The 24664-nt window shown below is 48.0% G+C and overlaps 2 protein-coding genes and 1 long non-coding RNA gene across 6 annotated transcripts in view; 1 reads left to right on the forward strand and 2 right to left on the reverse strand.

Annotated features, from left to right (window-relative positions):
• RASSF4 (Ras association domain family member 4) overlaps positions 1 to 23851 on the reverse strand; it is a 39472-nt gene extending 15621 nt beyond the window's left edge. The window contains exons 1-5 of one of the 4 annotated variants that reach the window (XM_079136485.1): positions 23720 to 23851; positions 20352 to 20446; positions 14164 to 14257; positions 12165 to 12240; positions 574 to 716 (exon numbers count right to left, since the gene is read on the reverse strand). In XM_079136485.1, coding sequence (XP_078992611.1) covers positions 574 to 716; positions 12165 to 12240; positions 14164 to 14231 — 287 coding nt within the window. In that variant the 5' untranslated portion in view covers positions 14232 to 14257; positions 20352 to 20446; positions 23720 to 23851. Of the gene's footprint in view, positions 1 to 573; positions 717 to 9964; positions 10170 to 12164; positions 12241 to 13140; positions 14136 to 14163; positions 14258 to 20351; positions 20447 to 23719 lie in introns of those variants that run through there. The other 3 variants (XM_079136484.1, XM_079136483.1, XM_079136486.1) reach the window with 3 other exon arrangements.
• The window catches only part of LOC306659826, a 784421-nt gene that overhangs the window by 71194 nt on the left and 688563 nt on the right, over positions 1 to 24664 (reverse strand). The window lies entirely within an intron of this gene.
• DEPP1 (DEPP autophagy regulator 1) lies at positions 4861 to 6505 on the forward strand. Its single transcript, XM_079136487.1, has 2 exons — positions 4861 to 5214; positions 5809 to 6505. The coding sequence occupies exon 2, from the start codon at positions 5836 to 5838 to the stop codon at positions 6472 to 6474; it is 639 nt and encodes a 212-aa protein (XP_078992613.1). The 5' UTR covers positions 4861 to 5214; positions 5809 to 5835; the 3' UTR covers positions 6475 to 6505.

Here is a 24664-nt window from a genome sequence, read left to right on the forward strand (position 1 = left end):
TGATGGGTAGGAGTGTGGGAGGTAAACATTCATGAAACAGTAAGATTGGTAGGAAAACTTTTTCCTTCTGATCAAAACATTCTCTTAATAAGTCTGATCTTAAATTCCAATAGATTTATAAAAATAAAATCTGATACTAAAATAAAAGTAGAGTAATAGGAAGTTAAACTTGTGTGACTTCTTAGTCCCCCTCCCACTACCAATGAGGCCTGAATGGGCTGGGAATGCAGCTCAGTGGTAGAACACTTGGCCCTGGGTTTGATCCCCAGCAATGTAAAGTGAAGGTGATGGAAGCCCAGGAATAGTCTGCAGGAGGGAGGGAGATGATGTGGTTGTTATCTAGAAAGGCCATTCTGAGTGAGGCTGCATACTGTGCAGATGAAGTGAGGAAGAACTGAGGTAGTCATAGGACAATGGGGGTCGGACTGGGCTGTGCTCCTGTGCAGGAACCCTGTCTGGAGTGGGTTTTCCACTTTGAGGGTGAGCATAGCCCACAAGCACCCTAAACAGGAATGCTAGGGATGAAAGGTGTCATGAGGCCCACTGACCCCACTCTGCCCTCTGGGTACTCACGGTGGGCAACTGGGCTGTCCAGGTGTCCATGAGGCTGAGGGGAGGTGCACTCGCTCCCGGTCATCTTGCATTTGGAGCCGGATGGGCCGTCTGAGTCCCCAGGCGATGTTGAGGAGTCCCTCAATGATCAGAGCCCCTTCCTCCTGTGGGGCACACACACGTCAACCTTGTGCCACAAAGCAGCACCCCCAGAGTTACTGCCCACCCTTCCCATACCCACACAGGGACAGGACATTCAGGCAGGCCCCAAAAAACATGCCTTCTCCTCAGGATTCCCTCCTCCCCTAAGGAAGAGCTGCCAGACTGTACGTGCTCCAGGGCAGGAGGCCAGGGCCCTGTGGGAGGAAGCCTGAGGCGTGCTTTCCACCATCAAGCTCTGGCCTGGCCAGAGGCATGGCCAGGGCCAGAACAGAGGACTGAGTCAGATGTCCTACAGGAACCTACAGCTGTCCAGCAGGCACGTCCACACTGCAGTGAGGAAGCATGTTGCGAGGAAGCATGTTGCAAAGAAGCACAGTGTGGCCACCTGTCCACACAAAGCACTGCTTTGCCTACCCTGTGCCTGGTCAGGGGTCTCTATTTCACCAGATCCTGCTGGATCTCATGTCCACCAAGGCAAAGGATGGGTCCTCCTCCAGATGGGTCTCTGCCCTGACCTTCTCCCCACACTTCAGATGGTAGCAGTGCCCATTTGTTGGAACTCATTCTACACCCAGAATTCCAAGCTGGCTTTTTTTCCTGATAGCTGATCTTGCTTTTCTCACTACTTTTGGGACATCGCCAGTCCCAAAACCCTCTCCAATATGTCTACAAACAGCTTTCATCCCTTATCCCTAACCAGCCTTGGTTTCCTTAGTTCTGCAGATCATACAGCTCCTTCCCGGCCACCCAACTGGAAGTCCTCTGCTCCACAGGCACCTTGGTTAGTGCTGGCTCACACTCTGTATCCTTAATTCTGTGTCTCTGACCTATTTCAGGTCTCTGCTTCCCAGTGACCAATCCAGACTTTCTGCACCCAGTCCCATGACCCTGTAAGTGAGGTTGGCCAGGCTTTATCACTTGTGTCCTCAGAGCACCTCAGGAACCTCGAGCACCCTCCCACCTGCCACCTGAGCCAGTGAACTTAAACATCATTCTTCCATTGCAATCTCCTCCAACATTGTATTTCTTTATTTACTTGTTTTTGTTGTAAGAACATTTAACACAGGACCTGCCCTCTTAATGAATGTTTAAGTGCACAATGCAGTATTGTTCACTCTAAGCACTGTTGTCCAGCAGACCTCTTAACCTTATCCATCTGGTATAACTGCAACTTTATACTCATTGAACAACAATCTTCATTTTCCCCACCTCCCCCCACTGCCCCTGGTAACCACGGTTCTTCTTTGTGCGTCTGCAAGTTTATTTTAGATTTCTCATATAGTGGATGGGATCATGCAGGGGTTTTTTGTTTTGTTTTGTTTTGTTTTTGGTTGGGATACCAGAGATTGAACTCGGGGGCACTTAACCACTGAGCCACATCTCCAACCCTATTTTTGTATTTTATTTAGAGACAGGTCTCACTAAGTTGCTTAGCACCTCGTTGTTGCTGAGGCTGGCTTTGAACTCGCAATCCTGTCTCAGCCTCCAGAGTGGATGGGATTATAGGCATGCCCAGCCTGCAGTTATTTCTGAACAACATTTAAGATTCACAAATTCCACTACTCTCTCCTCACTGGCACTGAAAGTCCCATGAGAACAGGGCACTGTGGAAACTTCTTCATATCCCTGGTATTTACAGAGGTGCTGTGCACAGTTTGGAATTACAGTTAGCAATCATTTCTATTTTCAAACAGTCTGATAAAATGATCTCCTCTAAAGTTACTGAACATAAACATAACTGTCTGATATGACCTTGTACTATTTGCTAAAAAAGAAACCAAACAAGAAAATACCAGAGCCACTTTGACACCCACTGATGAGTCGCAGACTCAGATGTGAAACTAAACTCCTTATAAAGGCCAGTATTAAGCTATGGAGTTAAAGTTCCCTGGGGAAAATAAAAAAAGCCAAAGTAAGATTCAGCTCTTCTGTCTCGGCCTCAGGAACTTCTATAACAAGTCTCTGCCCTATCTGTAACATCTCAGCTTGTGGGGTCACCTCATTCATGAAGACCCACTGCCCTCTGGCTCTACTCTGAGTAGAGGGAGATGAAGCAGACATGATCCCAGCCACAAGGGACTCACACCTGGATGAATAAACAGAGCTGAGGGAAGCTCCTGAAGAAGGTGCTTGTCCACTGGTCCTTGGAGGACGTTGAAGGTGGATGGAGAGGATGGGGGAGCAAGTATTCCTGACAGCAGGACCTGCATGGACGAAGGCAGGGGCTGCCTGGTCAGCTGAAGAAAACCCAGGACAGCTGAAAAAGGTAGGTGATTGGCTATACCTGGGCAGGTGCTCACTTCTGCTCAAGACCAGATGAGATACTTGAAGCTGCTGGAGGGGAGGCAAGTGAGCTTAATCAGCATCTCAATGAGGATGGAATGCCTTGTCCCTCTCCAAGATGAGAAAAAGGCACAGCTCGGGCAGGCAGTGGGGCTGAGCCTTCAGGAACAAAGATCTGGGGGTCTTGCAATGAAGGAGGAGGCAAGGTATGGGTTGACCCAATGGGACTATGCTGAATATCCCTACACACAAGTGTCCTATGCTTCCAACATGCCCACTCACGATGGCTACACTCCTGGATCCATCGGAATGGAAGGGAGGCCCTATTAGCCTGAAACTGTCTCTGATCAAATCAATTGAAAACTAAGTCCAGAGAAGAGTCTACTTGGTTCCAGGACATAGGTATGGAAGTAACTGCAGGCAGAAGCAGGAGAACCTGGGTCTCCTGATCCCACACCAACCACAAAAGGCCTCAAATTTCACATACTAGGAATTCATTGTGGGTCTTCTAAGTCTGTGTCCCAGGCAACTCTTTCCTCTGTTCAGTTCCTTAACTAATTAGTTAATCACTAATGAAGTCAAAAGTGCCAGAGAAACAGACACTCTACAGAAGCCTCCAGATGTAAGAACCACCAAGGTGGAACTGTGGCGTTGAAATCTTGCTTAGTGTTCACAGGTGCCCTGCGCCTTTCCCCAAGTGGAATGAAAAAACTTGGGACCAAGATCTCAGGACTGGGCAGCCTTCTCCCTTCTATGACTCCTCTTCCTCCCCCACCTGAGGACAGGTGTGTTCCAGGTGGGGTTCAGGCTGGGGTGGATGACCTGGGCCTGTCTGGGCTGGCATAGTGCTTGTTCTTTACCAAGATGTTTCCCAGGGACTGCACACACAGTCATCCCTGTGTTTCCAAATGCTGTCCAGTTGTTCCCTATTAGCCACCAGCTTTAGCCCAGGCACAGTAGCCAGAGCGTAAGCCAGACTGTTGCACACCGCAAACCCTGCAGTGTCCTTCCATCCACCTCTGGAGGAAATTCAGTGTCCATACCAAGATCTTCTGAGCTCCCATAGGGACAGGCATAATGTCCCCTGAACATGTCAAGCACACTCTTATCACAGGGTCTTTGCATATGCTGCCACATTTTTTCTTCAAACCTCTAAATCAATGTGAATTCTTAGAGAAGATACTCCTAACTGCTTTACTTACAGCAGCAGTCCGACACCCTGTCCCATGCCACTGCTGAACTTTTATTTGCAGCTGTCTGTCATCAATTCCTGAAATCACAATCATCAGTGAACAATCACCTGTCCACTGATGACCTGATTGTCTCCCTCCCTAGAATATAAGCTCCAGGGGGCATGACCGTCTACTGCTATGTTTACTGCACATGAAGTAGTCACTGGCACACAGTAGCACTATGTATTTAGTGAACAAGTAAATAAACACATTTACTTTTAAAAGTACCTCATCTGGGATGTTGCAAGATCAGGACCAGACTCACAGCAGGCTGTCCTTGGTCCCAGACCAAGGTGGGTGTGCCTCACCTTGGAGCAGGCCCAGGTAGCCTGTAGGCTGGGGCTCTGCTTGACGGATGCCTGAGGACCTGATGGGTCAAACCTCACAGGTGTTGGCCCAGCACTCTGCAAGAATAGCACAACATCAGGGTTTCCAGGAGTCACAAGGTTCCAGGAGGGGGTTTTCAGACCCTGGGTCTGTCTGGAGGAAGCCTGTGGAGCCCCCTGACTCTCCCAGGACAATAAGGTGGCCAAGAGTGAAGCCAACACTGCCCAGCCCCCCACCCCCTCACTCCCGCCCTGCAGTGTAAACATTCCCCAGCCTCCCACAGGCACAAACACTTGCTCCAGGCTGGCAACTGGGCCAGGCCCCTCCCGCCAAGCTGTTTTCCTCAGATCGCCTTCCTGAACACTGCTATTTTTGGCCCTCGTGACAGTAATTGATGACTGGAGGAAAGGTATAAAAGCAGCCATCAGGCCTCAATGTTTGCCAGACAGCACAGGCAGAAGCCTTCCCCTGCAGACACTGGGTTCCAGCTCACGGCACTTCGTTCTCACCGTCCTCTTCCCAGTAACCCAACACCGGACACGGGGCTCCAGCTACTGGGTCCCTACCTCTCCACCCCAGAGCTTCCTGGAGCTTCTCTTGGACAGGATTGTCCTTGGTCATCCAACCTTCCTGCCACTCCTAGACCTTTGAGCTACAGGTAAGAAAAAGAAAAAATGCTGTCTTATTTGAGACAAACACAAGGGCTTTGTTTATCTTTGAGAGTAATACTTGGCCTTGACTTGTATAATCTCACTACAGGATATAAAGCAGGGTGGTGCAGCTAATGGCAGTCTGCAGAGGGCTAATAGCCACATCTGCAGAAGGCTTTGATTTTACAAAGGGCTTTCACACAAGATGTGTTATTTCATGTGTTTCTCACAACACCCCTGCCAGGGGTGTTTTTATAACTGGAGGCTTGGAGAGGTAATCTTGCCAAAGGTCTCAAGGTCAGTAAGTGGCAGTTCCTGGTTTTAAACCTAGGTTTCTTCTGATTCCACATTTCTGCATTTGAGTTCTCTTACCTGTGTACAATCTTAAACCACAGTAATAAAGTCTTTAGCATGTGTAGTTTTAATGTTAGCCGGAAGGACCAGCCCAAGAGTCTGATCACTGGTCTTAGATCTGCAGATTTCACATTGCTCTCAGGGTACCTGATTCCTACAGAAAATCTCAGATGATGGAGGGGACACAGGAGCCGGGGTGTCAGGATGACATGGCAGGGCTTCACCACCTGTTCTCTATTGGCCAACAGGTTGCTGCCTCTGTTTCACTGGAAGCAATGAGGTCCCGCCTCCTACTTTCTGTGGCCCACCTGCCCACAATTCGGGAGACTTCAGAGGAGATGCTGCCGGGGGGACCTTGGCAGGATCCCCCAGCCTCCCCCAGCCTGGATGACTATGTGAGGTCTATCTGTCAACTGGCACAGCCCACCTCTGTGCTTGACAAGGTCACAGCTAGAAGTCGACCCAGCAGACCCCACAGGCCAGCCCAGGACAGTGAGAAGAGTCATCCTGAAGCATCCCTACAGGACAGCACTGCCGGCTTCAGTGGTCAGCAGCCCACACTGCCCTCTGCTGGCACCACTGACCCTCTGGACTGGCTCTTTGGGGAGTCTAAGAGAAAGGAGATGAATAGGAGAGACCTGCCCAGAAGAACTGGCCCCTCTGCAGGACACTGGGGTACACACAGAGAGATGAACAGTGACAAGGCCAGTGCATCCCCCAGAGGGAGGGTCTGTGAAGCCAGGGCACTTGGGCACTCTCTGACAAGACCATTACAGGATGTACATGAGAGCTCCAACCTGAAAAGCTGGACTTCTGGGCAGCCCAGCCGGGTCACAACCTCCCCCTGCAAACCCCGCCAGAGCAGTGTTCTCAGAAGTCTTTATTTGCACCTCCCTGTGATCCATGAACTCTGACCCCTCCCCAATAAAGGCTTTTGTAAAGAGAGTGCTGGGTTCACATTGCCTCTCTGCCCTCCCTGCCTTGTGGTGGACACTGTTCCTGGAAGGGCTTTGGGAGGGAAATGCTTTTATGCAGGAGCTGCCTGTAGTGGCAATTCACAGTGACGCCCCCCTACTCTGAGGAGTGATGACAGCCTGTCTCACATGAGGAGACATGACTGATGCCATTCGCTCTGCACCTAACTGGCCTGTTACCTTAGGCAAGTGACTTGTGTCTCTGTTCTTTGTTTTTCTCATGGGTAAAGTGAGAATAACTGATGGAACCTGACTTTCAGGCTGTCCTGATGAGTGAATGCATGTCATGAGCCTAAACTCCAGGTAGCTATTGCAGTCACAGGTGGAGAAATCAGGGGCAAGGATTAGTGGGGGGGTTTCAGCTCCCAGGAGGCTTCAGAGCAAGGACCTGGACATACCCAAGTCAGACACTTGGTCCCCACCCTCAGAGCCCTTGCTCCATGAGGTTCAACATAACACATGGAATCTCAGCAAAGGCACCACTGTGTTCTAGGGGGAACTGGCACAGGGCATCCTGGTGGCACCAATTCACAAGTCCTGTTGTGGCACTGGAAGAGTCCCATGCCAAGACAGAATGTACCATTCAGGGTGCCAAATGCTTGGACCTGTTGGCCTGGTCCCTACCTGTACCTGCATCATCTCCACCCATTTCACATGTTCTAAGACTCTGACCAACACTGGTCAGCTCTGGGTCCCCTCAGTCTGGAGAACCCCAGTTGATGGATGTATCTAGCAAGCATGAAGATAAGAACAGGGAATGAGGATGGATTCCATCCTCAGAGAATGCAGATAAAGCTTCAGAGAACTGAAGAGAAACATGACTAAAGACCAATCACCCCATTCTCTTGCAGTGGGCTGACCCTGGTCAATCACCCCATTCTCTTAGTGGGCTGACCCTGGTCAAGATGGAGTGTCAGAGAGAGAGGAGAAAAGGACAGAGTTGGGGGCCCACAATCAAGCTCACTGTGTTGGCTTGAGTTTCCTCTGTCTTCTTGCTTGGTGAACTATCCATCTATCCATCTATTTTCTTTTTTTTTTTTTTTCTTTATTTGTGTTTGTGTAGTTTAATTGCTTTGGACTTGTTAAATGTTTATCTATCCTCGTTTGTGTGGGTTTTCTGGGAAGGCAGATGTAAACCACACACTAAAAAGAAAAAGTTCCAGACAAGTAATTTACACAATTTCCTTATCTGTAAAGTGGGGGACACCAACATCTGTCTTTACTGAGGTTAGGGAAACTGAACAAATGAACTTGGAGATGGAATGATAAGCACCAAATTCAGGTGTTTGCATCTATCACAGCCTACTGTGTTTCTTCAATAACTTCCAACCTGTGGGTCCCTGACCTGCTATAAATACATGTAGGGTGTTCTTTTAGCCATAATGTCCTCAGGAGTGGCTGGTAGGACTGACCTACCCAGTGGGTTCCTGGCTAGTGACTAGATGAGCCAGGTTTGCTGGACCCACCCTCACTGAAGCCCCTTCTACAAGACAGCATGAAAACTGGGCCAGTTTTCAACTAGCACAGGATCCCGGTAGAACTTCATACCCTATTCATGCTCAGCAGCTGTAGTGTTGCAAGGGGTCGGGATGGGGAGAGGCTCAGATGGGGCAAGTAGATGCCTGGACTCTGGACGCTTCAAATAATCCTTGATGTGAAAGTACTTAATGGCACCTTCAAAAAGTGCTCTCTACCCAGCAGCAGAATTAAAAAGCTGGGGAAGGGACTTCTGGCAGTATCCCAAGCTACTGAGGACAGGACAGCCTAGAAGAAATCCTTTCCCTCTATGCTAAGTCCTCCTGGTGGGAGCCCCTATTGAGCAGTCACATTCTCCTGATTCCTGATTTCTGAAATAAGGAGAGGGCTTGGGACTCAAGGTCCCTCCTTTAGGAGCAGTCTGGGAGACCCTTTGCTGCTCCCAGGGAACAGATGTCCAAGGAGCCAATAACTCATTTCAGCGTTCAGTGGTCTTCCAGGGCTTAGGAGAGGGAATTGGGCAACCCTCCTAGGAAAGATCCTGTCTTTCCTTCACCACTGAAGAAGACAGAGAACCAGGAGGAGGGTAAGCTCCTTCTGTTACATTGCTAGGGCCTGTGAGGCCATGAGTTGGACTGGGTGTAGTACATGCTTGTGCCCATAAGGGGGAGCCGGTGAGCCAATTGAGAGCTGAGGGTGAGGCCTGGGTATAGTGCAGACACCTGGGTGAGGGTTAACCTGCCTCTTGCTCCCACTGCTAGTCTAGAGTGATAGGTTTACACACAGGTCATTTCCAGGTAGTCAGCTTTTCTTTTGAGACACCAGCCAGCCTACTTAACACTACCATCCTCAAAAGGCACACACTTCTCTCAGCAGCTCACACTTTTCATTGTAATACAAGTTAAATCATCTGAAAGGCAAGACTCACTGGTATCTTAGCCTCCAGAGGGGGAAATCTATCCCTTTACCCTAAGGAAGGAAACTTTTACCCAGGGTATGTTCCCTGTCCACAGAAGCACCTCTTCTCTCCAAGTTCTACAGACACAGGATGTGACTGTGAAGAAGACCGTGCCCCCAAAGTGCAGCACTCAGGCCACAATGGCAACAAGGAGGAGGTCTCTTTCGGTATACCGAATGGCTTTAGGAGGGCACACCTGGGTGGTAAAGTCCTTTGCAGCCCAAAGTCACCTTCGCTTGGGGACTATGCGACAAACAGCACTGTATTCCTGGGATCTGTTAGAGAACTCTAAAGACCTCTGAACTTTGATGGGAATGGAATTACTATATTGTAAACAACTTTGCTTAGACTTCAGAGCCCTGCTGACATCTTGCATTTACTTCAATGTGACTTTGGACTAAAGACAACCTCAGAGAGACAGAATTCCTTTGCCTGAAAAATAGTCATTCCCACAGGACAAAACTCTTATATAGCAATTTTGGACATTTTGCCCAAGGAAACATTCACCTGGGATGGCCCTACAGCAAATTGCCTGGGACTGGGGGATCCCAAAGGCCCAAGAAGTATCAGATCTGCAGTCTTTAAGATGGGTGGTGTGTAAGTCACAGGGCCTCAGAGACACCCTCAGAGGCATGATGCCCTAGAACCAGTCATCCTTATCAGTATAAGAATGCTGAGCCTCCCAGACCTTCAGCCTTGTCTTCATGGGGGTTGTTACTCTGAAAAGACAAATGCTCACACTGGCACCCCCATGTCTATTAGACCTGCAGAAAGCGCCTGAAAGGTACTTCTGGCTCTCTAAAGATCAGGTCAGATCTTCACAATCTCTTCAGCGCTAGGAACATGAAAACCCCACTGTGAGTTCACTTCCTACTACTGTAGGCTATCAGAAATGCCTCTTGATGGCTGTGAAGTCCCCCCACTTCTCCACAGGGACTGTCCTACACACACACAGGGTAAGGCCATTAGGGGAGTGCTTCACAGTCCTGTACTTACACAGCTGATCCTAGAGAGGGACTTAAAGATAATCCCATGGGGAATCCCATGTGCCAAAACCAAGTTCTTACTGATGTTTCTCAACAGTTCTTCCATCAGAATGCAATGAAGGGCTTGTTAAAACACAGCTGGGAGGACCTAGAGTCTCTAATTCAGCAGGCCTGGGGGAGGGGTGGTAAAATGTGTTTTTAACCAGTTTCCAGGTGATGTTGAAACTGCTGGTGCAGGAACCTCATGATGAGAACAACAAGGATCTTATTCAATTCCTGAAAAGCCCTGCACTGAAAAATGGAAGCCCAGCAGGTAGACAATCCTAACATACCCCCTGCTTCTACCAGCAATCTGAAGTTGGTGCCAACTCCTCACTTAGCAGCACAGGTCAAAGAGCAAAAACCCTCTGGTCCCATTTGCCAGACTCTTCCCAGCCTTCACTTCTGTACTGCCTAGCACACTGGAGCTCAGGTTCAGTTCTCGTGCCTCATCCCAACTTGCTCCAGGCCTGTACCAGCTGGCTGGTCACCCAACAACTATACACACACAGGTACACCCTGGGACCAGCCTGGGGAACCAAGGCCAGAACCAAGTGGGGCTCAGGCCCAGCTCCAAGGGGCTCACTGCTCAGGTAAGAAATGAGCCAGCAGAACCTACTATGGCAAGGTAGGGCAAGGTAGTGGGTTTAGAAGCCATGATAGAGGCAGTAAGGGGCTGGGTGTGGACAGGGTAGGCTGGGAGCAGGCCAGATAAGAGAGGTATTAGAGAGGTGGTTCCTGAAAGGGGAAAGAAGATGAGGTGGTAAGACAGCATTCGGAGAGGGGGACAAGTATTTAGAGCCAGTGCCAAAGCCTGGAGTGAGGAGGGGACATGGAAGGAATGTGGAGCGTGAGGCTTGTGCCATTCCAGGTGGGCATAGGCAGCCCATCCTTCCTGGATCAGGAGCCTAAAGCTCCCCACCTATGCAGCCTACATAATTAGATGCTAAAGAGGGTGACCTCTGGCATGGCCAGTAAGGTGCCTTAGGCACCTAACTGAGACTAACTGTATCTTTGTGTAACTGTGTAACTTTCATTTGGCACCTAAAGAAGGATGTGGACTTACGAATAAATAACAACAGGGAGGACTAGTGAGTCAGTGGCCTCCATCCTGATAAAGTCTCTTGTGGGTTTTCCATTCCTATATTTGATAGCAGAAGGGCAACTTGAAATTCACAGGCCCTTCTCAGTCATCAACAGGTGAAGAATGTACAGGCAGCCAACAGGATCTCAACATGGAAATTCCCCAGATAGAATCTTAACATGGTCAGAGACACCATTAAGGTACAAAATACACTGAATTAGACCCAGATAGGGGTACAAAACTATGACTAATGCTCTTGTGTGAAATGTCTGGTGGAAGACCAAGGCTCTGTTTGATCGTTCCTCATGTGGCTACCGAGCCTGGGTCTTGCTGGGCACTCCCTGATGTGCAGCTGGTGCCTGAGGCTGCATTTAAACTTGGACATATTTTGTTAAGCCCCCGTGGTGTTTTTAAGATTGAGGAAATTCTTCAGGAAGTTCCAGACATCTAGTTTCTTTTGAAAAATCGGGGTAGGTTTGACTGAACGAGGCCCACATTCTTGCATGACAGCCATGGGCTGGATCTGATGGGTGGCTGTCACTCTTAGTTTGAACCCACTCACCATGGGTAGACTGCAAGGCCCTGCAATTATCTGAGCAACCCCCAGAGTGGCCCAAATACCTCATTTACAGATGAGAGCACTGAGGACTGGGGGACATAGGTAAGAGGTCAAAGGGATACCTGGCCGGATTGGTAGGGATCAAAGAGGTACTGACTCTTCCCTGGTCCACTGCACTAAGCATTGTGATGGGCAGAGGAAAGAGGGGGTTGGCAGTCTCTGAGACTTTAGACTCCATTGTCTCATCAATTTACCTGACAAAGGCAGAGGGAGAAGATGCACAAGGTGATTTCTACCTTCTCTAAACTCTTCAGGGATGATCCGACCTAATCCTGCCTGCTGGTAACCTGGTCCCTGGCCAGAAGTGACAAGGGTAATCACTAATTTATTATCCAAACTGGGACACTCAGAGTGAAGAGGATTGTCATCATAATTACCCTGAACAAAACAGGTGTGAGTCAGGACTGTCTTCAGCAAGCCGGCATAAATGATGTGACCCTGTGAATAAGGAAGAGCTACAGGTCTCACCTCTCGGTGCCTCAGCTGGAAGCTTCTGCCCTCATGGTAACAGTTGTAGGTTTTCAGCAGGCTCAAAAGCTCTGACCTAAAAAGGTAAAGACACACACAAACACTTGGGGCATGGAGGGGACCCAGACAAGGCACTTGGTTTCACTAGCCTAGGTTTCTCCCCTCATAAATGGTCATAATTATACACATTTTGCCAGGTGCCTATGAACAGTAGAGAACCCTGATTGTACCATCATGACACCCATCCTTTCAATTTGTAGAAGACTCAGCATATGGGCCCTTGTGGGAAGAGGGGACTGAGAAAGAAGCGAAACTTGCAGGCAGGCCCCCACCCGCCACAGGACATCCAGGGTATGTGTACTTTCAGTATCACAGATAAGAGTTCCTGACAACTTCCCTGTGCTGTATCTCTGAGTCACTTCCTCAGAGAAATCCCCTGGGCTTGGACTATTGACATTTCAAAGATTCATGCTTTTTCCTTGAATTGATTCCTATAAAGGCCCTGTGTGGCTTCTGCAGGGATACCAGGAGTGCTTGCCTCTTTTACATCTTGACTTTCCAGAGGTACTATCAAAGGATGAAGACAACAGGCTGAGAGTAAGATCCTGAAGGGCCCAGAGAGCCAACTTTGCCCATACACTCCTCCCAGCATAAAGGGAAAGTGACAGTGTCCTGACTGATGTGCTGGACAGAGAAAACCAGGACAGCTTCCACACCTGAGGAGTCTCCACAGGGCAGCATGGGCCAGTCTACACGAGATGCAAGTCACTCAGACAATTTTAAATCCTTAGTAGCCACATTAAAGGGTAAAACAAAACAGGTAAATTAGAAGTAATGACACCTTTATGGAACCCAGCACATCTAAATTGTTATCCAATCAGCAGAATCACTACAAAACTCATTGGTGAGAGATGGTACATTGTTTTATTTTGCACAAAGTGCTTGTCCTCTGGAGTGTCTTTTATAGGAACCATACCTGCCCAGCCACAGTCTTGTGGGGTGTATGGTTCCCCTGCTGAAGCCCAAGGTTCTGGCTCCTTCCCAGGCAGTGCCTCCAGCTACATGCAAGCAACACAGAGTGAGGACAGCAGAACCCACTCGAGGGCCTGAGTCTGTAGCCTGTGTGTGATGTGGGCATGATGGGAACCAACAGGGGAAGCAATGCATGAACTTATGGCATCAAGAAGGCAGAATTCAATGTCACAGCTCCACTCTGTCCCTAAGTAGATAAATGCTGAACATAAAATATATACTTATATGAACTTTCTCATGATTAAGGTCATTATGACTTTTTCAAATTATATTGTTACATTGATCTTATTGCAAAATTTAAATATGGAAAATAATGCTGTGGAAGCAACGATGTGACATAACGATGTCTGTTTTCTTGGATTGTTCCTAGGAGGCCCCCTGGGGGAAGGTCCTCAGCAAAAGCTGATCATTTCAAGGATGCTGGCTCACCTTCAAGTTGGCAGGGAGAAAATATTAGAAAATATTTGGCTCAGGACTCAAAATGCAAGAAAAAATGAAAAAGATACTTTTCTTTAGTTCAGAAATGAATTTCAGAAAATATCCCCAATACTTTTATGAAAGTAAATAAAAAATAAGCAGAGTTAAAAATGCATCATAAAACACTTTTTTTACTAAAAAAAACTCACAACCAGTTTTTAGTTTTTTTAACCACTAAACATAATGAGAGTGTTAGTATCATTCTAGTGTGTAAATAAATTAAATTAGATGTAGTCCTTGTGGAGCCCGTGGGTGCCATCCTGCCTTCCTATTTTGGTGAGTTCTAGGAGGTTGAGCTCAAACCCATACCCTGAAGGGTACACTGATCTCCAAAGAAATAGACCTTGAAACAAAAACCTACCACTGTCCCTAGGGCACATGTTCTATCTCTGAAAAAGTTCCCCACCTCTCCACCATGGCTGCTGTTCAGGGAAGGGGCCAAGAAGAGATGGCAGGTGCAAAATCTCCTTTCCCACACACCAAAACTTACTTAAGGATAGACTTGCTGTCACTGATGGGCACGTGAGAGCTGGGTGGACACTCTTCCTTCATCATCATCTCTTGTCTGCAGAACTGGAAGTTACCTGGCAGAAGATGAGGGAAATGCACAGACAGGTGAGCCAGGAAGATTTCCAGCTGGTATGTTCCAGCACTTGAGGTCCCAGAATAGAGCCTGTAATCTTGGGTTTTTACCTGTTCAAGTGTAGGGTGGCTACAGTTGAAATAATTAGGCCCAGAGGATGGAGTCCTCCACTCTGAAAAACTGCATGATCTTCAGGAATTTGGAACAGTTTTCTAACTATTTCAGGTCATGTTGCTGTATTTCCTTGGTGACAACACCCTGAATGATGGCTTCTGCCTTGGCTGCTCCCCAAGTCCCCAAAAACACCATGGGTCTCTCCTTGCTTCCCACTAAGCTGGGAGAGTGGTCCTATCACTGCCTTTGGAGCCAGTTCCCCTGGGCCTGCTCTCCAAATTGGGGGTTAATCAGTATAGTGCTAACTACATGCTGGAGACTGTTGAGCATTTTCTATGAACATCACCTAGTCCTACAACAACATTACGAAGTAGGGATCATATATTCCCATTTTATACATAAGAATGAAGGGACAGAGGTGAAGCGCATTGCCTGAGATCATCCAGTCAACAATAAGCAAAGTGACTATCTGAACACAGGCCTTTGGACCTCCGATTCTGGTCTCTCAACCTCTTCTCTAGATAGCTTTTGAGCAGGGACTTAGCACCCCACTACCACCAAGCCTTCCTTTCCTCCTCTGTGCAGTGGGCCCATATCCAGCCTTCAGGATGAGTAGTGGATTCTTATTTGAAGTTATCTGTGTGTATCTCCATTCGCAACTGTGAAAGGTTGAAGAGCTTCTTGAGCCCAGCCCAGGTTCCTTTCATGGAGAGTAAATCAGGAGAGTCTTCTCTATCCTGCTGGTGTCTCTGCCCAGGTTACTACTTCTCTGTCTCCCCACATTAAAATGGCACCCCCTTACATGTAGGGGATATATTCCAAGACCCCCAGGGGATGCCTGAAACCTGAGATAGTACTGAATCCTGTAACTTAATGCCTTTTCCCTCCTGACAAAGCACTTACTATGGATTGTGACCTAACTTACACAGTTTTAGGTGCAAAAGAGAAAAAAGAAAAAGAAAAAAAAAAAAAAAACATGAATTTCTTCTCCATTCTCCACAATTTCATGGAGAAGATACATTCTTACCATAGATCCTAGCAACATAGTATATTATTTTTTTTATTCCTTATCAAGAACTTTTATCTTCTCATTTAAAGAAAGTACTATAAGCCTTCTCTTTGGCATATCTGAATTGCCAGTATCACTACTCATGCATTTAGGGACCATTCAATAAAATAAAATAAAGATTGCTTGAACACAATCACTAGGATTCCATCACAGATGATCTGAAAACAGAGACAACTACTAAGTGACTAACAGGCAGGCAGTATGGATATGCTGGACAAAGGGACAACTTATGGCTGGGTGGGAAAAAGTGAGATGATGAGATTTCATCATGCTACTCAAAACAGTGTGTATTTAAAACATAATTTGCTTCTTTTCAGCATTTTTTCACAATATTTTCAGACTAAGATTTTAAGACTAAGACTGACCCTGGGTAACAACAATCACAGAATGCAAAACTGCAGATGAGAATTATATTCTGGGTGAGAATCCTATCTTATCAAGGCTTCCTACATGCTGAGCAGTAAGGTAAAGTTCTCTCTCTTCTCCCTCTTTCCAAGTTGCAGTTAGGCATCGAAGGGGCAGAGTGACACTGGAAAGTAATGCAGTCAGGGTGCACACCATGTCTTTCCACCCAGAGGTCATCGCATTCACAAACCTCCAACATTTGTTCAGATGAATCCGGCACAGTCTGTAAATGTGAACTGTGTGTGTGCAAATGTTACCGGTGTCTCAAGGTGAGGTCCAACTGCTGTTGTACTTATTAATGGCTTTAGGGCCTGTCACTGCAAAATATTCTGTCCTCTCTGACACTAACACTGACCAGTCCAGCAAGCTCTCTTCCTCCTCGCTTGACACTCACAAACATGATGAACCCATCCTCTGCTGGGAATGAGTGTTTGATTGCAGAAGTCGAGAAAATACCATTAGCTTGGAGAAGGGGAATGATCTGAAGGAGGTGAGCTTCTCAGTGACCTCAGCATCATCCAGTTAACACCCTCTCTGCCTTGCTCTAAAGTGAGGCAGACCATGACCTAGAGAGATCAGACACCCCACAGGTCAGGTTCAAACTACACTGAGACAAGGAGCTGGGGACCTCCTGCTGCATTCTTCCTGGTGAGGCAGCAGAGGTTTCAAAATAGGGTTTCAGTTCCTCAGTTCCTAAGCTTGCCTGTGGAAAAAGTGATCCACCAGCTCCACGTCTGGGTAGTTCCTCAAACAATTCTGGGGCAGGAGGTACCCTGAGACTGGGCTTCTGGGTTGACATTTTCTGTGAGTAGAAGGTACAACCGTTTTTCAAAGTAAGCCCATTGTAGGAAGGGCTGGATTTACCCAGAAACAACTGGAGGTAGGTTTTTCTCTTGTCTTCCTCTGTATCCAACTTCGACCCCACTTCCTGCTCTGAACCTCAGGTTTGCTGGGTTGTTTGTAGCTCACAGTGGGCACCATGTTTTTTCCTCCTTTAGGACTTTTACAGTCCTGGTCTCTGTTCAGAACATGGCCTGCTGCTCCTCCAATACTCTAATGCTAGCTCTCTAAGAAACCCTTGCCCGAGCAGCCCTCTGTCCAGGATAGGCACATCACCTCTTTGCCCAGGTACCTCCTACTGACTTCCCACCCTGCTGGGCCCCAAAGTCCCCACCTCTTGTGCTGACACTATCAGAAGCATAGGAGCATGGTGAGGTGGTGGCAATGCCTTTCTACTTTACTACTTGTTTCCAGTCCCAAGCATAACCTGGCACATCAACAGAGGCCCTTAAATGGTTGTTGAATGACTACAAGAAGATTCATAGACTCCCCATTAAGGGAGTCTATGCTCTTCCAGAGTTGTGTATACACAGCAAGAAAACAAAGTATATCAGCATCTGGGGACTAAGGAGGTGACTTAGTTGAGAAACACAGAATCTGTGGGAAATTGGGGGGCACATTACTCCTTCAAAGGCATAGATCATCTGGTGTTTGATAGAAAGCCAGAAATCTGGATTTTTAAAAGTTATATTCCAGTGCTTAAAGTTCAGTGATTTTAGGTATTTACTGATCTTGGAATGACCATGTTGCTAACCTTCCCAGACCCTGCAACTAAGTGAGGTCATGTGACTAACCCTGACCCTTGGGCTGCAAACAGAAGTGTCGTGGGTACTTCCAGGCCAGTGCATTTAAGAACCCACACCTAACATGATTACTGAGAAAGCCAGTTGTTCTAATTGGCATCGTTACTCAACAGCGCGTGTCTCTGAGTGACTCTGGATCACAGCCCTCTGCCGACTCACATCAGATATGCACTGGTAAAGAGAAAGAAGCCTCAGTGATAAGCCACTGGTGTTTCAGAGATTTGTTATTGCATCATAACCCAGCCTCACCTGACTAATGTGGTAAATGATTCAATTAAAACAGCATAAACATTTAACTTAAAATTTTATGTTTAAGTATATTTCAAAAGGAATATAGTCAGACCTAACACACTTGTGAGACAGATGCATTTAGTGGGGCTCTAGTTTTTTTTTTTTCTCTTCTGACTCATGACAAGACATGGATTGCAATACTTTGTTTTTCCTACAACATTTTGCTGTATGTAGTAGAAACACCCAAAAGTATAATCTCCCTGTAAGTCCAATGGTGGTTACTTAAAAATAGTATTTCCTAAAAAGCTCTGAGCTAGGAGCTGCTAAGACCTATGTGCATGCCTTTTCTTCAGAGCCTTAATTGTTCCATTTGTAAAATAAAGAATATTGACCTCCAATATGTTTGACATTTTCTTGATTGTAGAACTATTTGTTCAAATGGAAAATTTATGCAAATCATATTAAGAGGAGCAGCTTTAGTTGACAGTAAGGTGTGTGTCATGGAGCCCTCCACTAGAGCCCAGGTAATCCTTTCTGTAGAGCACTGGCCTCCCTGTCTCACCTTTAGCAGTGCTTTGCTCCTGAGGCCTGTTTGTATAAGGACATGGCCGGTGTGCTCAGTCTCTAGCTGAGGTGGGGCGGCATCCACTGCACAGAGAAAGAATCAGGAGGAAAGTAAAAGACGGCCCTAGACTAGAGATAGCAAAGTGAGGGGAGAAAGGGGAAGATGGGCTTGTAGGATAAACAGGCAATTTTGGCAGAGCTAGAGGACAGGGACACCATTCCAGGGGAAGGCAGAGAGGATAGTAAGCAAGGCTGGGAGATGTAATGGGTCCCACTTTACCAAAGCAGGGCTCTTCCTATTTGCTGGACTGGGCCCTGTGCCTTATGGGACAAGAATCCTCGTCCCACAGAAAGAGTCTTTCTTTTGAGAGAACCACACATTTATTTGTATCCTCTGACTTTAATTTGTTGCATGGCTTTTAAGTCAGTCCATTGGTCTCTCTGGCTCTCACATGCCTCCACCCCAAGTAGGCAACACAGACCTTGAGTTTCTGAGTCTCTAGTTCTGAAATGGCTGGCAGAATTCTACTCAAATGAAAACATTGTGTCTGCTGCTTTACCAGATTGAAGATGGAGCCAATTTTCATTCATTCTCATACTTGGGTCTTGGTGAGTTGCAAACCGTATCTAAGAGGTGTCAAGAAATAACCATTGAATGAGAACTGTGGGGAAAAAAAGTAATACCCCAGCAGGAGAGGAGGAGAAATGTCTCTCCATTTGGAGCATTTCCACAAACTACCTCCCATGCACCGAATCTGCTTGTGCCCTGGGCAGGGCCTCTGAGCATCTCTGATACAGTTCTTTCAACCTCTATAATAAAATAGCACAATCTTGAAATTAAATCCAAGGCAGAAGCTGAATGAATGCACAAGTTGATTCAAGTGAGGATGCTTGGGTGCTTGGGTGCATGCAGGAGCCAGGAGAGGAGGAGGCTGGGGCTGGCCTACCACCCAGGCGTAGTCTGCAAAACACAGAATGACAGATGCAGCTGGACAGGCCTAGTCAGTCTGCCCTAGGGCTCCTCCCCTTCCCCCAGAGCAGCCTTCTTTGTCCTGGCCTGCTCCCTGCCCCCAGGCTCCAAGGCACACAACTCAGGCCTCCAAGCTTGCTTCCCAGGCCCCTCAGAGGAGGGGCCCCCCAGGGGCAGGAGTGTACCAGCCATGGCTACCTGTCCCCAGTGAACAAGCAGTGAGTTGTTTTCACTTTCCACTTCAGTGGCTGCTCTGCCAGCCGTGCAGAGACAGCCTGCTATGGAGGAACAAAGGCCAGGGAGGCCTTTACTGCTACCATGCCTGGGCCCTCTTTTTCTTTTTTGGAGTCTTGGGGCTAATTATGACAGAAGAAGGTGACCCTGTGATTCTCCAGGGAAACACTGGGGCCCAATTTCTACAGGTCAATTGCAAAAGGAGAAAAAGCAGCCAAACAAAGTGGGATTTTGGGGACACTAAAAAAATCCCACTTGAAAAGTCTTTTACAGCTAAGATTATTACTGTCTTCTTTTCATAGATGGTGGGTTCCTCTTGGCAACATGGAGAATGTACTGGCATCCAAATCAAAAGATTCAAAGCTAGTCAGTGAAATCTAAGTGAGTTACCTCTGCTCTAACATTTTCTGACATCATGGCTCTTATTTTCTCACTTGGGCATGATTGAAATCAAACAGGTAATAAAGAAAGTGACCTGGGAAGCACAGGAAAGGAGGACAGAGGGTGGGGCATGAGTGGGTGCAGGAGGAGGCAGGCTGCACTACCTTGCATTCCCGGGAAGCCTAAGTCCTCTGCTCCTCTGCAGCAACTTTCAAACACTATCCACGGACAGCAGGGAGGCCCTGAAAACAATGACCCTTTAAAAGGACCCTCCCTGCACCTGTTAGCCAGCAAATGGCAGGAGGCTGGCTAAGGGAAGAAGTCAGCTGCTTCTACGGGGGTCTGGCTGGACAGCAGTCTGCCCCTTAGCAACACAAAGCTGTTCAAGAGTGGACAGCAGCAGTGACTGTGCAGCTGCTGTGCTCTCCTGCTGTTCAGTTTCAATGTCCCACTCCCTTCCTCTCCAGCCCTACCCATCACCCACCTTTGGTTCAGCCTCCTGACCCAGCTCCAGTCTCAGTCTCCAGCTGGGAAGTGCTGGGAGGATGCAGCACACAGTCAGATGAAAGTGGCAGAGGCCTGGGAAGTGGAGGAGAGGCAGGCACCGCCATGGATCGCTCCCTCCACTCCCTGCCTTGCTCAGAGCTGACCAAACTAGCTCTTCTCTAATGTATCCCTAACCCTCCACAGTCCTGGGCTTCCCCTGAAGGATTTCCCTGAGCTCATTCAAATTCCTGGACCTCCCCTTTCAATGAAGAACCTAATTTTTGTCCCCCATGCATATGAACAGCAGGCTGGCCATCCTCCCAAAGCTTCCTGATGGCCCAGTCCTGGGGCAGCCCCTCCCCAGACTCCCAAGGCTGGATTTCCAGTTTCTACCCTTGTTCTCAAGTCACTGCAACCTAGAGAAAGAAAACCATTTCCAATCTTACTGTCCCTTCTTAATACTTTATACCCAGAAACCCTGGCCCTCTGTCCCCCATCCCAAACAAGGCTTACTTCCTGTCTACAGAAGAGGGGAGCTGTGGAAAAAAAGATCCTCTCAGAAATAGCTTTTGGGTTAAACAATAGCCAGCCAACATCCGACTGTCTGGAGCCAGGGGTGCAGTACAGAAGGCAGACCCTCTAAGCTCCTGTTACCAAGTGTAGCCTGGCTGCCCTGGGCACTCTCCATAGCTGTCCCACCTGTGCTACCTCTGCCGGGGCAGTGTGCCAGGGAATGGTTCTCTAGGAGGCACAGTGGATCTTAGAATCTTTTGGCTCAAGGAGTCCTTTGGAGTCTCTTGAAAACTTATCACACTCTCCTCAAAAAACTGCATGTGTGTCCATGTGCACACATACACACTAAATTTGCACACTACTGAAGAAGGGTCAGGAAGCCTCCTTCTATGTGTCCCTAGATCCCTAGATCCCAGGCTGAGAATCTCTACTGAAATGTGTCACAACAAAAAAGAGGAGGCAGGGGAACATCAGAGAGATGGGCTGTTTTGCTGTGGCATCGACTTGGTGTCTGACCTTGGCAGGCAGCCCTGGGGCCCAGGTCTGGTCAGAGCTCAGTGGTAGCTGGACTAGAATGTCTTCAGGACTCTTTTCAGCAGTGCACTCCTGGGCTCTGTGACCACAACTCTGTTCCTCAAGACTAAGCAAGTCAGGCGGAGGGAGTTCAAGAAATCTCCCTCAGTTGTACATGCTGGGGAAGGGGGCTGGACAGAGACAAGGAGACCCAGGAAACTCTAAGTTCCCCTTTAACAGAAATGATGAGAAAACTACAGAAATTTTGGGAAGTGCAGCCACTTCCTACTTGATGTTAATTTACTTTAAAAAAATTTCAAAATATTTTTTTCAGTGTACTCTATGAGAGGATGACCTTTCAAGCTTTGTAAAGCTCTGAGTTCAAAGCTCTGTTCTGTGGTTCTCTGGCTGTGTGACCCCTGGCAAGTTCCTTTCCCTCTCTGAACCTCTCAGGTTTTTCATTCATCAAATAATTATAATCCTAGATGACCTTTGTGAAGGCAAATGAGACCTTTCAGATGGGCACAATATGGGCTCATCTATAATAAACAGAAGTTCTCATTACCATTATTGTGGACATTGGGAGTCAGGAGCTCCAGGGGCTCCAGGGGCTCCAGGAAAAAAATAAAGACCTGGAAATTGGAATATGGAATTCAAAGAGGATGAGAGCCCTTCCTGCAGAAGTGACTGTAAGTGAGACTGAGTTTACTCCTGACACCAGAACCAAGTCCCCAGGGCTGCAGCCTAGGTGACTTTCTGGCAGATCTCATAGTCTCCCATCTGAGGCTTTGCATTATTAGAATGTGAACCTGTGACACATGCCCAAGCTCTGGTCATGCTTTTATCTGTCATGATCTGGTTAGCCCTGACCCAAGAGGATACTGGACCTTAATTCTGTTCTCTACCTCCAGGTCCCCTCACCTCTAGAGACTTCTGGGGTTCAGATGGACAATTTAATCAGTGCAACAACCTTACTTTCAATGTCAAGTTTGAAACCATCACACTATACAGAATTATGACTAGAACTAATAAAGACAAACTGAACATACACAGACCAAGAGCTGAAATGCACTCTATTACAATTTCTAGCTGCAACTTTCTCATCTAAGTGCAATGCATTTTATCTTCTCTTTTTTCCCTCTCTCCCCTACCTCCTCCCTCCCCTTCCCCCTTCTCCCTCCCTAGCCACTCCAGCCCCAGTGACAGTAGCCCAGGAACTACACAGAGGAGTAGGAGGTCTGCAGAATTGCATTTACCTGTTGGTTACACAATTCACTTACAGTTTTTGTTTGTTTGTTTTCATGATTTCTGACAACAGATTTTGATTGACACATTATGTGAAGTGAGCAGCTAAAGTATAATGAAGACAGCAAGGGTCCCTTCTGTCACCGTGTTAGCAAACTTTGGAGTCTAACCTGCTTGGGTTTGAATTCCAGAATCCTAGGCCATATTTATTTGCTGCATGACCTCATTTAATTCCCACGTGAAACAGGGTTTCTAAATCTCTACTTAAAAAGTTTTAATAAAGTGTTGGCTGGCCTGGCACTGGCCTGGTATGAGAGGAGGCCTCCTTTGTCAGGGTTATGCCAGACTCATGACAAAACTAAGGCATCTTTCAGCAATGTAAGTAAAGAGCACAGGAAGAGCAGGGAAGCAGGCAGTATAAGCTCCAAAGCCAGGGGGTGAGGTAAAGGAGTCCTAGAGGCACAGCCAGCCCTGGGTTGAAGTTCCTGCTTTACCACTGGCTCATCTGGGTGAGAATAAGCACTTCTATAACTCTTTAAGCCTCAGTTTTTCATCTGAAAATGGGGGTAATCAAAGTATCAATATCACAATGCTGTAGAGTGAGTGGTACATTGGGTTGAAATCCTTAGCATTGGGTTTGGTACAAGGCAAACCCACCACAAATAACAATTGTGAGACAAGCCCCTTTTTCTGCCTACGTTTTGGCCTCGGTTTTCCATCTGTGAAATCAGAGAGTTGTACCAAAGTGCTTCGAAGCTCTCTTCCCACTCCAAGATCTATTCTTCTAGGAGACTGGCTGAAGTGAGGGATGAGGGGGGCACAGGTGAAGCTGAGACCGCACTCACCTATCGTGCTAAAATCTTAGCTCCTAAAGTAACTTCCTCTTGAAGGCGTGCCAGGCAGAGTGCCCATTCTAAGCTTTGGGCCTAAAGCCCGCAATGCGCCAGGCTGGCAGGGGGAGGAGACTCCGCGCGCAGTAGCGATCGAAGGGCACAAGTGCCCAAGCTCCAGCGCATCTGCCTGGTGACAGCCCGGGACTCGGGGTGTGTGCGCTCCATGGACGCCCACTAACACTCCTGTCCAGGCACCACTCACCGTCCAGTCATCACGCCATCCAGAAGCCACTGCTCGAGCCGCGTCCCAGCCTGCAATCAGAGCTGCGCCCGCATGGGAGCCGAGCCCGCAGCGCCTGGGGTCCCCTGGCTCTGCAGCGCTGGGAACGGGCCCGCCCCTCGCCCCGCCCCTCCCCGCCTTTACCCCTAACCAGCCAATGGGGCCTCCCCACCCGTCCCTCCCCGCCAGTCCTGGGCTAGCCCCTTACCTCTCACTGGCCGATGGGACCGACCTTGCGCACCGCCCCGCTAAGCCCGGGGCACTAGAGGAGTCCAGGCGCCGGGCGGTGCCTGAGGGTTAGTGTGGAAGGTTCGGGATGTCTGCATACTGATTCCCGGATGTCCTCGGACCACCGTTTGGCGCGTTGCGAGACCGTCGGGTCTCTGGTCCCCGAAGGCGCTCCAGGACGCGCGAAGAAAAGCAGCCTGACTTGGTCCCAAAGAACCGGGTCTGCGGGCGGAGACTAGGGCCGCTTGGATAATGCGAACCCTTGCATGAAAGTGGGCCCTTTGGTTTCCAACAAAGGCCGCCGCGCAGGCGCCGCTCTTTTGCGCCTTGGGGTCGTGACAGGTGGGGAGGGGGGAACTTATCAATAAAGGCTCGAGCCTTTGTATTTATTGTACTAGGGGCACCTGTATGCAATCTGGGTATTTGCTTGGCAGGGCCAATTCAATAATGCATCATTAAAGAATCTCGTCCTGTCAATTAAAAAAAAAAGAAAAGAAAAAAAGAAAAAGTTAACCTCCTCGCCCAGCCAGCGCCTCCTGGGAACAGATTTAACCGCATTGAAGCAGAGAGGATGGAAAAACGTGGAAGAATTCACTGTTTCTGGGATTAGAGTTTGGCAGGATAGGGAGTGGGTCTAATGGAAACGTTTTGCAATTTCTGTTTTATCTCATCATTCCGAGTCCCGACCTTCGAACTTCT

This window comes from Sciurus vulgaris, assembly GCF_902686455.1.
Source record: "Sciurus vulgaris genome assembly, chromosome: 4".
NCBI lineage: Eukaryota > Metazoa > Chordata > Mammalia > Rodentia > Sciuridae > Sciurus > Sciurus vulgaris.

Coding starts and splice junctions, on each gene's coding strand:
- DEPP1 (XM_079136487.1), top strand. CDS start 5,836: ATGAGGTCCCGCCTCCTACTTTCTGTGGCCCACCTGCCCACAATTCGG.